Source organism: Theobroma cacao, chromosome 3 (assembly GCF_000208745.1).
Source record: "Theobroma cacao cultivar B97-61/B2 chromosome 3, Criollo_cocoa_genome_V2, whole genome shotgun sequence".
NCBI classification, from domain to species: domain Eukaryota; kingdom Viridiplantae; phylum Streptophyta; class Magnoliopsida; order Malvales; family Malvaceae; genus Theobroma; species Theobroma cacao.
This window is the reverse complement of record NC_030852.1, coordinates 12,643,693-12,658,238: the sequence shown is the minus strand read 5'-3', so window position 1 is coordinate 12,658,238 and position 14,546 is coordinate 12,643,693. Positions and strand designations below refer to the sequence as shown.

The window sequence follows — 14,546 nt, the reverse complement described above, 5'->3', positions numbered from 1 at the left end:
TTGTAATTGGGAAAGCTCATTTTGACTTTTAAACAAGTTAAAAATTGTTGTTCATAACCCTATATCTTAACCCTAAACCCTAAACTTTAAATAAAAAAGAAAAGAAAAGAGATGTGATGTAGATATCTTTGGAGTAAAGAGAATATCCCATATGTATATGTATTGTTACATTGTTGAATAATATTGAAAATTACAGTGTTAAGTGAAACGGTTCAAATAAATGTCTAGGTTACCAATTTAATTAACCTAACCCGTCCATCCATAGGACTTACAAGGCAGAGGCGAAGGGATAAGTTTTAAAATTTTATTTTATTTTTTGAAAAAGAAAATTATAATTTTATTTTTATTTTAACTTTTTCTTTATAATTTTACTTCCACAAACATTGAATGTTGTAATATGATTGTTTTATAGATACTGTTTTCACCCGGAATATAAAAATCCTGATTTCGTCACTGTTACGAGGGGAAAACTCCTCTAGTGATATATAGGCAATTAATGTTGATGAGCCTTCCTTGTTTACCAGGGCACATGCCAAAGTCACCATGAGATATACATGACGGCCATTTGATTACAATTCTTGTAACCATGTTTTCCCCTTCAATGATATTTAAACATAATAAATGATTAACATAATCTACATCGACTTTGTGTTGGTCAAACAAGAAAAATAAATCATCAAGAAGAAACTGCCATAAATTTTATGGGCCAGGACATTTCAATTGCTTGGTTAACTAAGCAATGCAGCTTAGGCAACAGGGGTTCATTAAAGCATACCTGGCAACTCAACTTAATTAGGCAACTCAAAGAAGAAGAAGTGGTGGCATCATCACCCGAAAACGAGCTGGTTGAAGGACATTGTCAACAATATTACTCATCATATCACCATTTTCCTTTATTCAAATTGGCGGTGGCTTGTGCAATGCATGATTAACAAACCTTAGGTTTTTCCAAAGAAATTAAAAGATGAAATAATTAAACGAAAGCTTGAATACAGTAGGTTAAGAAAGTGGATAGTTAACCTAACCATCAAGGCAGGTCATGATCGATGGTCGACCGTGTACTTTCAGATCATCACTTGAATACCGTAATGGAAACGGATGGTCCAGCGATACATACGGTTTTTAATCCACAAATTTATTCTTTACCATCCTTCAGCTCTTCAACTATGGGAATCACGAACAAATATTAACCATGCATTTCATTCAACCGGTTGCCATCTCATTCTCCCAAAGTTACACTACTAATTGTCATCTTCCTCGACAAGTCCCCAATTGTAGTTAATCTCCACGAAGGAATGACAACGTACGTCTGTTAGCGTATCATACTCATTCATCTTCATACATACGGGACTCCATTCATTTTCATGATTAAACAGTCCCTCTCCCTCACCAGTTTGGGCATATATATATATTTATGCCCTTGATCTTTTCAAACAGGAAAACTGACGATGGGACATAATTTGATTGATGGGTTGGGGAGATTCTTTTGAGGAGCTGCATAATAAAAGTATATGTTGAGCTAGTAGATGGGAATGCATTTACAGGCTTGAGCTAACAAATTTATATAAAAAACAGTTGCAACTTCTCTCTTTTTCATGCTTAAATGCGATTGCTCAAATCAAATTAAGCTTTGACTCGCCACTCAATTGAACATGATTTTGTTGTTGATCATATTTATGCATGCTGGCCTTCAAATTTGATGCCAACTTCACAATTTACGAATCCCAAAAATTGGACATTGCTGGATGGATGACAATATATATATATATCAAGAAAAACCTCAATATATGTTTGAATCTAAACGATGAGTAATGGGACCTGTTCAAAATTAGAATTTATTTCAGTGGTTGATCAAATGTAATTAAACTAGAAGACATCCAATGATTGTGAAGTGAGAGCAGAAAAATTGAAACCTTGCAGCGAATTAAGGCAGATAGGTAAAAACGCATTGACGACGCGTTCTCATTCACATTACTAAATTTATTGAATCCACGACGGGGTTGGTCAATCTAACAATTTCATTGCTAGGCCAACGTGTACCCTCCATCCCAGCCTGAATTGCCTTTCATTCCCAATTAAAAACCAAAATCACTAGTTATTAGGGTCGGCATAAATTTATTGTAATACCGAAGGAACTTCAACAGTCCAGACTCCAGAGGAGAGGGCAACCCGTTCTTCCTTCTTAAATGTAAAGCCTTTGCCTGTCCGAAACCAACCATGTCAAAATACTTGGATGCCTTCAAATCCTCAGATTGAATATATTAGTCTGGCAATGGTTGCCCTCATCAATAGGTTGGGAATGGGTAGAGGTAATTTAGAGAAGAAGAAACTTTAACATCAACAACTAAAATTTTCATATAAATAAATTACACCAAAAGAACTACATCAGTGACAACTGTCCTGTCCTTCACTTGACATTGCAGATCCCAAATGGAAATCTCATTGCTTCATATAGTTTACATGAAATTTTATGACATGCAATGGCTTGGGACCTTTGACATATACATAACTATATATATATATATATATATATATATTTGAATGGCAACCTTTAGACATATTACATACACACCTTGCACATATTAGCTATATATCACAAATCTGACCATAGAATCATCATTTTTTTTCCTCTATCTCAAGGGCACTTTGACAGCCGATGCTAAAATTTGAGATGAACCTAACTGCCAAAAGTTACAACAAATTTCCTAAATAGATGGCTGCCTATTCAATATACCTAGTTATATTACATAAGAACCTTCGATTTCTTCAGTACAAAAAGCTGATACTACCTTGAAGATTGACCAGATTGAGAGGTGTCAGCACGGTTCAGACGTTTTTTCCTGTATCTCCATGCTACTTGAATATGAGTAGCAGCAAGGCTTCTCCAATAGCGTGATTCATACCTGCCATTGAGGACAATTTTATCATGTATGAATTGAGTAAAACAAAATCAGCTTGCACTCAAAAGAGTCCAACATCATTCCTAGCTTTTATTGACAAAATGTGCCTCTGAATGGCCTAAGGGGAAAAATTGATGTACTGTAGCTTTTAGTTGAAACTGCGGGAATGCATATTTTTGCATAGGTCATGAACTCCACATCCTTCAATGTAAATTAAGCCAGAAACTGAATTGGTATTAAGATACTAACTTTCATGACTGTATGTGATGCTGCTACCACCAAACAAAATTCCATCGAATGATCACATGTTACTTACTTATGCCCCAAAATTTTGAAATGCATGCGGCAGTGGGTAGTAAATATAGTGATCAATTAAGACTTGACTTGTATAATTATCAACCCAGCTACTTAAACTAGGAAAACTGACGCTTTAAATTAAAGAGCTTGCAAGAATGTAAAAACATTTCATCTAATTAGATTTTAGGAGGGCAGAAAAAAACTTGGCACCTGAGTTTACTACGTACAAACAGACAAGGCATGGCAGGCTTGTAGTTTCTGAGAGCGAATTTCAAAGAGTAAGATTTAGAGCCTTTTATGAAGAGCCCAAGGAATGAAGAATTGACATGCTAAGAGAATGGTAAAAAATGCAGAAGAATCTTTAACTTGTGAGCATTCTCTATTGCTATTTAAATAATCAGAACAATTTCAGTTAATTATTCTTTTCGTGATATGCTGTGCTGCCTAACAGCGTATAAAGTAAAAGGTTTCAAAGAGCATTATCAGTGTGTTAGTTTAGGCTTACACCATAAAGTTTCATTTCCAAATAGTCCTGGCTCAAACAGTCACAACAGTCACTCAAAAAGTCCTATGTGAAAGCCATGTTAATCATGATATTTGTTCTTCTTTTTTAAAAAAAGGAGATAAGGCCTAAGTTCCATATGTAGAACTGCAAAAACTAGATCAACAGTTTCAGTTCTTCATTCACCAATAAATTTCAAAGTTTTGTATTTAGCTCTGTACATGAAATTTTTTAATGTACTTAGTCCTCTATAAGGTTTAGGATAAGTGAAAGTCCCAAATTAGTTGTTTTACTTGAGGAAAGTACCTAAAAGCTAAAGTCAACATGCACACTCTTGTTTGAGGTAAATAAGAAAACAAACAAACAAACAAACAAACAAACAAAACAGAAAGAAAAAACATGCACTCTCAAGTGTGAGACTATTGATATGAAAACAACCTTATGGCTCCTTGAACACGAGGATTGCGCAAGAACCTTGAGAAAAGACAGGTAACTTCTTCTAGGTCTGCAGCCCGAAGGGAAAATGCTTCTACATTTGTCAGGCATCTAACTATTCGGTTACTAAGCAATCTCTGTCCAGGAATCCTAATTTTCTTTCCATCTGCAACAGAAACTATGTTGATAAAATATCTTTGGCTTGCAGATCAGGAATTCTACAGGCTTAAAATACTACTATTAAAGTCTGAGTTGATAACAATTTGAAAATATTTAAGAATCTACAAATGCACCAAAAGGGAATGTTAGTTTAAAATTATGAATCATAACAATACCTCTGTTTACTGAAGAATGCTCAAGACACCACGTGAGAAGTTCCTCGCCGCAAACATCCCCTTCACATAAGGGATCTATGACTCCGTTTTCTCCAACACTTTCCATTTTCCCACGCACAATAAAAACCATCTTTTCAATCAGACTACCACGAGACAAAACTTTGCTTCCTTTAATATAGGTCTTTTGCCTTAATCTCTCACAGATGGCATCTAAAATAGGATCATCCATGAGAGCAAAAATGCGAACCTGCAGAATGAAACAATTTTTATTATCTCTGAAAGAGCATCTCAGTGGTTACAATATCATTAATCAACATCATCCCAGTAATGCTAGCTGCTAACCAACATTTGCAGGTAAAAGTTCTCACTAGAAAAAAAAAATCTGGTAATGATATTTGCAACACCAATGATTTATACATAATTGATGTTTTTAAGAGGGGTGGGGAAAAACTGAAAATCATAAGCCATTTCTGGAGGCCATTGAGTAGTGTACTCCCACAATTTGAGTATAGTTTTTCTGGGTTTATTATGCCAGACTCTAGGTCAGCCACAAGATTTCCATATAATGTGAACCAAATAATATTTAGTTCTGGCCAAGTGGTCTAGAGCATGAAATTTATACCATTCCTACAGCAGTCAATATTCAACTATAGTCACAATGTTTGAAGCACGAAATAGACATCAATGATTGCATTGCTAGGAAAGTCTTTGCATTGCTTTTGAAGTACAATAGCAAACATACTAATCCCTCAAAGTAAATACACGTCAAGCAATGCTGATGAATGATTAACAGACATTATCTAATGCTACTGATGTGAGAATCCATTACAAAGTATGAAAGATAACGTGCTGAACCTAGATACTAGAAAAGACATTTCTTTCATTATATTAATACTTGAAGATGCATAATGGCCATAGAAGAAAGAACTAGATTCAGAAAATTGGTGCATTTATCACAATAAACCTAACACTTAAACCATAAAAGTAAAATTATCTGTTAAAACCACTATTGCACAGATAAAATACAGTTGATTCTGGCAATAAACTTAAAGAGAACTATTACATTCTTTTGCAAGAGAAAAAAAATTCGTTTTGGTACTCCAGAAAAATAATAGGAGGAAACCAAAAATTATGGTGAAACTATAATTTTATGAAACAGAGGCAATTGGAACCACAACCTGTGGCCTTGAGTTCCCTGTCTAACCAACCTGAACCCAAGCAACCTAATCTACAGGGATCAGGCAAGTGTGGCAACCCTCTTGCAAGCAACACAATCATGCAAAAGAGTGAATGCACACAAGCAAGCAAAGGCCTAAGCCTTAAGGCACACAAATGAGTAGAGAGAGTGTGAGAGTAAAGGCACTTGCATCGACAATGAATCAACAGACTTACATGGGTTTTAAAGCGAGTTTATATGCTGATATACATCTCAAAAGGGAGCCAAAGGAAAGCTTATAGTGTTTAACGGGTAATGTAGAGTGTCTAATGACTAGTGGCATTCAAAATGCAGGAAGAGGCTCCCCCCAGAGTATTCACAGTTCTACCTCTATGTGTCTACTAGTGCCACAGTGGTCTGCCTGCTGGACCTGCGAGCTCGGCAACCAGCGTGGGTGAGGGCGGGCTCAATGCTGCGAGCTTCACCCGCAGACTGTGCAGCCCAAGTGTACTACCTCGCCCAAGCTCCCAAGCAGAATACTACTGCCTCTTGACACAAAAAGGGGTTTTTCCCTCACTATGGCCCAATGGAAAAGGGGTTTTCTCGAGCCTCCACTGCCTCGTACACGCACCCAATGTGCACCCCTAATCCTCCTCATGCACCTTGAATCTGCAGGCTATGACATCCTCACCTAATCTAGCAACGTCCCCGCTGCCTCATGGAAGACCTTAACCTTCTCTAGAAACTGCCACAAGTCCTTGACTGGTTCCCAACTGGCTTCACTCTATAGCAACCCCTTCCGCTTCACAAGATAACTGATGTCTTGTGTAATAGTATTTCTGTCTCAATACCATAACCGCCATCACCTGTTCCACCTCACTCTCGTATGCAGCCTTGACCCCCATTGATGCCTTGCAGCTCACCCCTTGGCTAGGGTCATCATCATCCACATGATAGGGCTTAAGCATATTGACATGGAAATGCATGCGTAGATTGAGTGGCCCATGCATATTGACTCACCTAGGCTCCCAAGCAGAATGCTACTACCTCCCGACACAAAAGGGGGTTTTTCGTTTGCTATGGCTAGTAAGAAAGGGGGTTTTCTTGAGCCTCCACTGTCTCTTGTGTACTCGATGTGTGCCACTGATCCTCCCCATGGACCTTGAATTTGCAAGTTGTGACATATAGACCAGGTAGAAGCAATTCTTAGGACCAATTGCTTAGAAAGTGCTTATTGGACCTCATGGGAAGAGCACCGTTTAGAGAGAACATGTTCATTATGAGATCATGTTAATCATAAGAAAAATAAGTCCATTACTTAAGAACATGTTCATATGGGTATAGCACGTTAGCCCACTATGTATATTGGGTAGTGGGCAGATTTTTCAGTCTAATGATATAGTGGAGCTAAGTGACACTTAACAATGTGTCACATGTTTATTAAGAATGAGTGAAAAGGTAAAGCACGTGTAAAATTAAGAGGAAAACCTCTTAAGTATCTCTATATTTGAGTTACCAAGCCAGGATATCAAGAACATCTCAAAGTGAAATTAACTCATAGATGAGGGAAACAAGTTGTTCTAGATCTTGTTGTTTGTAACCACTACTCTTCCTACTTGCACCCTTTGATAAAACATTTTACGTAGGTCCCTACATTCAGCAAATAAATGACCAACTATACAATGATATTTATGATACTTTGGGTTGGACTTCTCTTCTATTGTTTGTGGTCGCAAAATGTGGAGAAAACGCTGTTACTCTATCTAGTGGGATTTAGAATGGTGGTGGAGAATCAATCTCTTCTTCTTAAGTTGTCTCTTCTAGAATGCGGATGAGGTTGAGAACCTCTTTCTTTTTTTATTTTATTGAATTGCATTTACTGTTGGGAGTATTTCTACTCTCAAAACGATTAGCTCCTTTTTGCCAAAAAATCATATCGTTGGTCCTTTATGTCACTTCAACCAACAATAGCAAATGTGAGAAAAGATAAATTTTCCAAATGTACCATATACTCATCAAGCATACCTTGGATGCAAAGTTTACTAGCTCCTCGTGAAAATCTTTTATATCCAGCACCTTTTCTCAAAACAATTGGATGTATTCCATGAGATCTTCCCTAAACTTTTACTGCTCTTTCCCAAGTTAACCAAAATTAACTTCTCCCTAAAAATCTTACACATTTGACTCCAAGATTGAACAAAACCAAGGGTGAGATTGATGCACTAGGCATAGGCTTTATGGGTAGGCGACTTAGAAAACTCTTTTAAGTTCACGTTATTGTCCAATCCCATTACTCCAAGGGTCTCCACAAACTTCATGAAATTCTTTCAAGCATCCCCAATCTTGCCATTAAACTGTTTGAACTTCGTACTGGTGTACTCTTTCAAATACGACTAGCAACTACTCTAACAAGATAGAACAACTTAAGATTAAATTCTGAAAAATTGATGCTCTTGATCTTATGGTCAAGCAAATTCTAGAGGTCTTCCTTTATCACAAAGCCTTGAGTGGTGGTTAACAATATTGTATGGCTAACAACGGAAGGATTGGTTGTATTGGCACTTCCAACAGCCATTGCATCAGTTGTGCTCTCTCCATTTTCTCCATTCCCATTCGAGTTGTTGATTCCCTTAGTCACATTTTCACTAACATTAAGCTACACAGTTTGAGCTTGAGAGGTTGCGACGGTAAAGGCAAAAAGTGGGAAGATTGTCTTCGTCATCCGCTTGGTGTTTTCTTCCAACATTTGCATTCACTCTTTAGAAGCTTGGAGTATTTTCATGAGGTCATGGACATAGGTGGGAATAGGTGTCTTGGTTGTCGGGAGAACTCTCCATATTTTCTAATAATGCAACTTTTGGTGAGTTTTACCTAATGTAATCACTCTTACCCAGTAAAGTTGTCAAAATGTAAAGGGTTTTGCTCATAAAGAGAAAGGTAGTGTCACAAGAAGTAAAGTGAGATGGACTAGAGACAATAAAGAAGAAGAAGATTAAAGCAATTCTTGAAATGTAAAGTGCTCTTATAACAGTAAGTGAGGGATACAAATTAGGGAAAAGTAGAAAAAAGGTAGTTGTAGAGCACAGTGGAGTAAGGTGGAAAGAGCTAAGTAAAGGAGAGTTTCTAAGAAGAGCTTAGAGAGAGCTTTTTAGAGAGTAATTTAAAGAGGGTTGAAGTTTTAATTTGTCTCCAATGAATTGTCAAGCTCCTATATATATAATAGTTGTTTCTTAACAACAGTTGGGAAAAAGTGCTTATTGGACATCATGAGTAGAGCACATTTAGAGAGAACATGTTCATTATGAAAGAATAAGTTCTTTCTAAAAAGAACAAGCCTATCATGTAAGAACGCGTTCATCCTGGGGATAGCACATTAGCCCACAACGTATATTGGGTAGTGGGCTGATGTTTTGGTTTAATGATATAGTTAAACTCAGTAGCACTTAACAATATGTCACGTGTTTCTTAAGAATGAGGGAAAAGGTAGAGCACTTGTATTTTAAGAAAAAGGTTAAGAGAAAAGCCTCTTAACTATCTCTATATTTAAGCCAACAAGCCAAACTCATGAATCTTGACAATTGTTCAGAGTTATTTTTACTACTCTTCACGCAACGTAGTTTTTTGGTGTTTGTTGTTATTCTGTAAGACAACTCTTAAGAAAATAATTAGTTAGCCTAAATCAAGCATCTACAAAAGGTATGCTTCAAAGGATTCCAAGTAAGATATTTTTGCAACTATGTTTATTAAACCTTCAGTACTTGGAAAAGAGTATTATTCATTTCACCTAAAGATTCTGAAGCTTACTTTCTTAACAAACTTGAAGAGATGGCGTCTTATATCTCTCTGAAGGTCTTCGGGTAAGTTCTCAAAAAGCATTTCTTCATTCACACCTCTTGTGGCAGCCCAATTATATCGTTCGGCCTCTCGTACTTTCCTACATAGCAATTTACATGGTTAATTCTAAATAAACCATCAAACGTCTAAATATACTAGCAAAAGTAGGTTTTGGTTGAAGCCAATCATCTAAAAGGCAGCAGCCTCCAAGGGACCTAACATATAAACTGCCAACCAAAAACCATAATACAAATGGGAAGACGTATGCAAAGAAACATGTACTTTCCAAGTAGCAGTGCAAGATAGTAAATCTACCAAAATAACCTTTTTATTTTATTTTTGACCAAGAGGAGGAGAAATCACACACACACACACACACCACAAGTGAGTTTTACAAGTCCAACAAAGAGATAATAAATCAGATAATGGTATTTAAGTATAACCTCCAACCACTCCAAAAAAGGCTTAACCTTTTGAGAGAGTTGAACATAAATACCACATCTCCATCTTATTGCTCTTCAATGTAGGAATTCACAAACAAACACAAGTCAATGTAGATTTATCACAATCATTGCACATTTAATTTTGGGCACATATGATTTAGGCTTCAGAGTGAGTGGTATACACAATAATTATCTTGTTTTTGTTTAACTACGTATAAACAATTCCTTCAAAAAAATGGGCTTTATAGATGGTGAATCTTATCCTCATGTACCCTACCAAAAGAGTAATGATATAAGAACTTGAAACTTTGGTGTTAGATGTAATGTACACTTGTGTAGCAAAAAATAGAAATCAGAAAAGCATATCAAGAAATCAGGCCACTTTTAATTCTATTTACAAATGACAAAAATGGTAACAAGACATAATGAGAATAATTGCAAAACAAAAAAAAAGAGGGAGGGGGAAGAAAGAAAAGAAAAATGAACATATGTACCTTCTAAGCTCTTCTGGCAAGCGCCGATGGCTCATCCATTGCTCCACATCACGACGTCTTAGTGACATTTCTAACCTCCTACAAATAAATTAAAATTTACCAAACAAAGACAATGGTAGTCAAAAAAATCTAACAAAAAGTTGTATGGCCTGTGGTACGGGTGAGATTGAAGAAAGAGTAGGGATGGTGATGGCTAGCATATAAACAAGTATCTAATACTACCCAACCCATTTAAGTAGGACTAAGATACCTTATAAACAGATTCGGGTAGGGTACATGTAGTTTTGGGATATCCATTACCTGAACTCAATTGTATATTATGAGTTTTTTAATATTTAGTTTTAAGTGATATATTTTGTAATATATGTACTACTTATAATTGACAAATTATGTATTAAAATTTATAAATTGTCTAAATAAAAAAATTAATTTGAATTTATTGATTTAATTTCAATCAATAAAATACATAAATTGATTAAGTTATATTTTTTATTATTGAATTGGTGTCAAGTCAAGTTTTTGTACCGCACCGTTTTTAACTAAATAAATGGGTTTGGTTAATTGGGTTCCAATAAGGTATTGTTAATCATGTTCGGATAAGGTATGAGTATTGTATTTTGTAATCAAGTTCTAGTATAAGTACCTCTATTAACACATGAGATTCAAACTCGGAGGTCTCTACTTCAAATCTTTGGATGTAGGGACGAAAATTATACGATGGGAAAAGGGCCATCCTATTGTGTACCTTGAGATCATATGTATCAAAAACATATAGAATAGTTATTGTGGCTTGGGTTTCAGTATATGGGCTTATTTTTAACCTACTGCAAATTATTTTGAATTTTTTTCTTAATGCTATATACGAGGTTTGTTGGTAGGTCCATTGTGAATGACAGTGAAAACAGAGAACGAAACAAAATTCTCTAATGTCTTTATTGGAATTACTAGGTGCTAATTATATACAAGAAAACCTATCTAAATTAGGTCTTGGAATCTGGTAAATTACTAGAAATTAGGGAACAAAAAATCAGGAAATAATTCGGCAAAAGGAGGAAAATAGAGAGAGGAAATTATATCCCTAAACTAACTCCTGCAAATCTGCAATGTAGTTAATAAAATAAATTGATGAGCTATCAACACTCCCCCTCAAGCTGGTGAATAGATGTTGGTCATTCCTAGCTTGTCTACTAGCACTTCAAAACTTGGTCTAGGCAGCCCTTTTGTTAGAACATCAGGTATTTGTCGTTTGGTAGGCACATAGGTCATGCAAATTACCCCATCTTCTATTTTTTCTTTAATAAAATGTCGATCTATCTCCACATGCTTTGTTTGGTCATGATGAACCGGATTATGTGCAATACTTATTGCGACTTTATTGTCACAATATAGCTTCATGGGTCCCATACTAGACATTTTCAGTTCTTCCATTAGTCTCTTTAACCAAATCAGCTCACAAGTTCCTTGTGCAAGGGCTCTAAATTCTGCTCCTACACAACTGTTAGCTACAACTGGTTGCTTCTTGCTTCTCCAAGTAACCAGGTTCCCCCAAACCTTTGTACAATAACCAGATGTAGACCTATCCTCAATTGAACCTGCTCAATCTGCATCGGTAAATGCCTCCACACTTCTCAGCTCATTTTTCTTGAAGAACAAGCCTTTACCGGGTGTAGATTTTAGATACCGCAAGATTCAGTTGACTGCCTCAAGATGTTCTTCACTCAAAGAATGCATATACTGGCTCACCACACTTACAGAAAATGCAATATCTGGTCTTGTGTGAGATAAGTAAATCAATCTTCCTTCTAGACATTGATATCTCCCCCTATCTATTGGAATTCCACTCCTTGTTCTTCCAAGCTTCATGTTCATAATGATTGGTGTTTCAACTAGCTTGCAACCAAGCATCCTTGTTTCTTTCAAAAGATCTAATGTATATTTTCTTTGAGAGATAATAACACGTTTCTTGCTTCTTGCCACTTCCATCCCTAAGAAATATCTCAATTGCCTGAGGTCTTTGATTTCAAATTCACTCCTAAGAGTTTTCTTAAGCCTCTCCATTTCTTCTGTATTATCTCCAGTTAAAATAATATCATACACATACACAATCAAAGATAGTTTTCTTTCCATCTTGTGAATGCTTGAAAAAAAGAGTATGATAAGTTTGTCCTTGTCGGTAACCATACCTCTTTATAGTCTTTGCAAAATGGTCAAACCAAGCTCTCGGCGATTGTTTTAATCCATATAGTGACTTCTTCAATCTACATACTTTTCTGTTACCAATTGCCCCTTCAAAACCTGGAGGCAAATCCATGTAAACCTCCTCATCAAGCTCTCCATTGAGAAAGGCATTTTTGACATCCATTTGATGTAGTGTCCAATCAAGATTAGTTGCTAGTGATAATAGCACCCTTATAGTGTTTAACTTTGCAACTAGAGCAAACGTTTTTGTGTAATCCACCCCAAAAACTTGAGTGAATCCTTTGGCAACTAGACAAGCCTTGTGTCTCTCTATTTCACCATCTGACTTATAGTTAATGGTAAACACCCATTTACACCCCATAGAACTCTTACCCTTAAGTGATTCCACTACATCCCAAGTTTCATTCCTTCTTAGGGCTCTCATTTCTTCAAGTACAGCAGCCCTCCATTCTGCTTTTTCAAAAGCTTCTTGAATATTTTTCGGAATCTCACCCCTTTGAACCTTTTCTGTCAAAGCTCGGAATGGCTGTGACAATCGACTATAAGATAAGTAATTAAAAATTGGATGTTGGGTGCATGATGTAACCCATTTCTTGAAAGCTATTGGAATGTCCAACTCATTAAGTTGAGTCTCCACTTGAGGCAAATTAGAAGTATCACCAGCACCAATAATTTTACTTTCAGTTTCAGCTTCAGCATTTACCTGTTGATTGGACTCTTGGCAACACGGTTGATGAGTGAAAGCTTGCACTTCTTGAGGCTTTTATTTCTTTGTGAATAAACACAAAGCTCTGATTGTTGTTGACTAAGCCCATTTGGATCTTCCCCAGTTTCCAAGCCAAAATCTGTTGATGCTATAATTGGAGGATTTTTATTTCTAGGTGATTTCAGATATGTAAGCAACTACAAGAAAAGGAATAAGACAATCCCAAAGCTTCCCTTCTCTCAATATCTCCCCTTGAAGAGTAGGATTTGGGTAGAAAGATTGATCTTCAAGGAAAGAGACATCTAAGGAAACAAATATTTTTTTTGTGGTTGAACAATAGCATTTGTATCCCTTTTGACTAAGAGAATATCCAACAAAGATACACTTTATAGCTTTAGGATCTAATTTTTCATGGGTAGCTCTGGTATTATGGACAAAGAAAGTGCAGCCAAAGACTTTTAAGGAAAAGGAGGTGAAAATCAAGTTTGAGGATAGGTTTCCAGTAAGATACTCAAAGGAGTTTTCAATCGGAGGACTCGAGATGCAAGTCTGTTATCAAGTATGATGCAGTTAGGACTGCCTCACCCCAAAACTGTTTAAGAACATGAGTTGTGAACATAAGCGCATGTGCAGTCTCCAACAGATGGTGATTTTTACATTTAGCAATATCATTTTGTTGTAGGGTTTTGATATAATAACTTTGGTTGAAAATTCCATTTTCTGCAAAGTAATTGCCACTAATTGAATGGAAATATTCTCGACCATTATCTATTTGAAGAATTTGAATTGATGTATCAAATTGTTTTGGATCATTTTATGGAATTGTTGGAAAATGGTGGTTGCATCTGATTTTTCTTTGAGAAGATAGACCCAACATGCTCTTGAATGGTCATCAATAAAGGTTATGAATCATTTGGTTCCCGAAATATTATTTACCCTTAAAGGACCCCAAATATCACTATGGATCAATTAAAAAGGTTTAGATGACTTGTATGGTTGATTTAGATAAGTACGACTATGTTTGGCAAATATACAAGTTTCACAACGAATAGAATTGATGTCTTTATTCTTGAACAAGGGAAACAAGTTTTTCAAATATGGAAAACTAGGATGACCTAACCTATTATGCCATAACATAATCTTATTGGAAACAGGAGTCAATTCATCACTTAGAGCTAGAGCTTGTTTATTCACTTGTCCATTATCCTCAAGGTAGTACAGCCAGTCACGCATCTTAGCATTGCC

At 36.2% G+C, this 14,546-nt stretch overlaps 1 protein-coding gene across 5 annotated transcripts in view; it reads right to left on the bottom strand.

Annotated features, from left to right (window-relative positions):
* Positions 2,331–14,546, bottom strand: part of LOC18587138 (probable cyclic nucleotide-gated ion channel 20, chloroplastic) — a 37,868-nt gene continuing 25,652 nt past the window's right edge. For 4 of the 5 annotated variants that reach the window (XM_007010818.2, XM_007010825.2, XM_007010821.2 and 1 more), the window contains 5 exons: positions 10,397–10,474; positions 9,430–9,559; positions 4,470–4,716; positions 4,138–4,300; positions 2,331–2,903 (listed from right to left, as the gene is read on the bottom strand). In XM_007010818.2, the coding sequence (XP_007010880.2) occupies positions 2,786–2,903; positions 4,138–4,300; positions 4,470–4,716; positions 9,430–9,559; positions 10,397–10,474 (736 nt within the window). In that variant the 3' untranslated portion in view covers positions 2,331–2,785. The remainder of the gene's footprint in view (positions 2,904–4,137; positions 4,301–4,469; positions 4,717–9,429; positions 9,560–10,396; positions 10,475–14,546) is intronic. The other variant, XM_007010822.2, reaches the window with a different exon arrangement.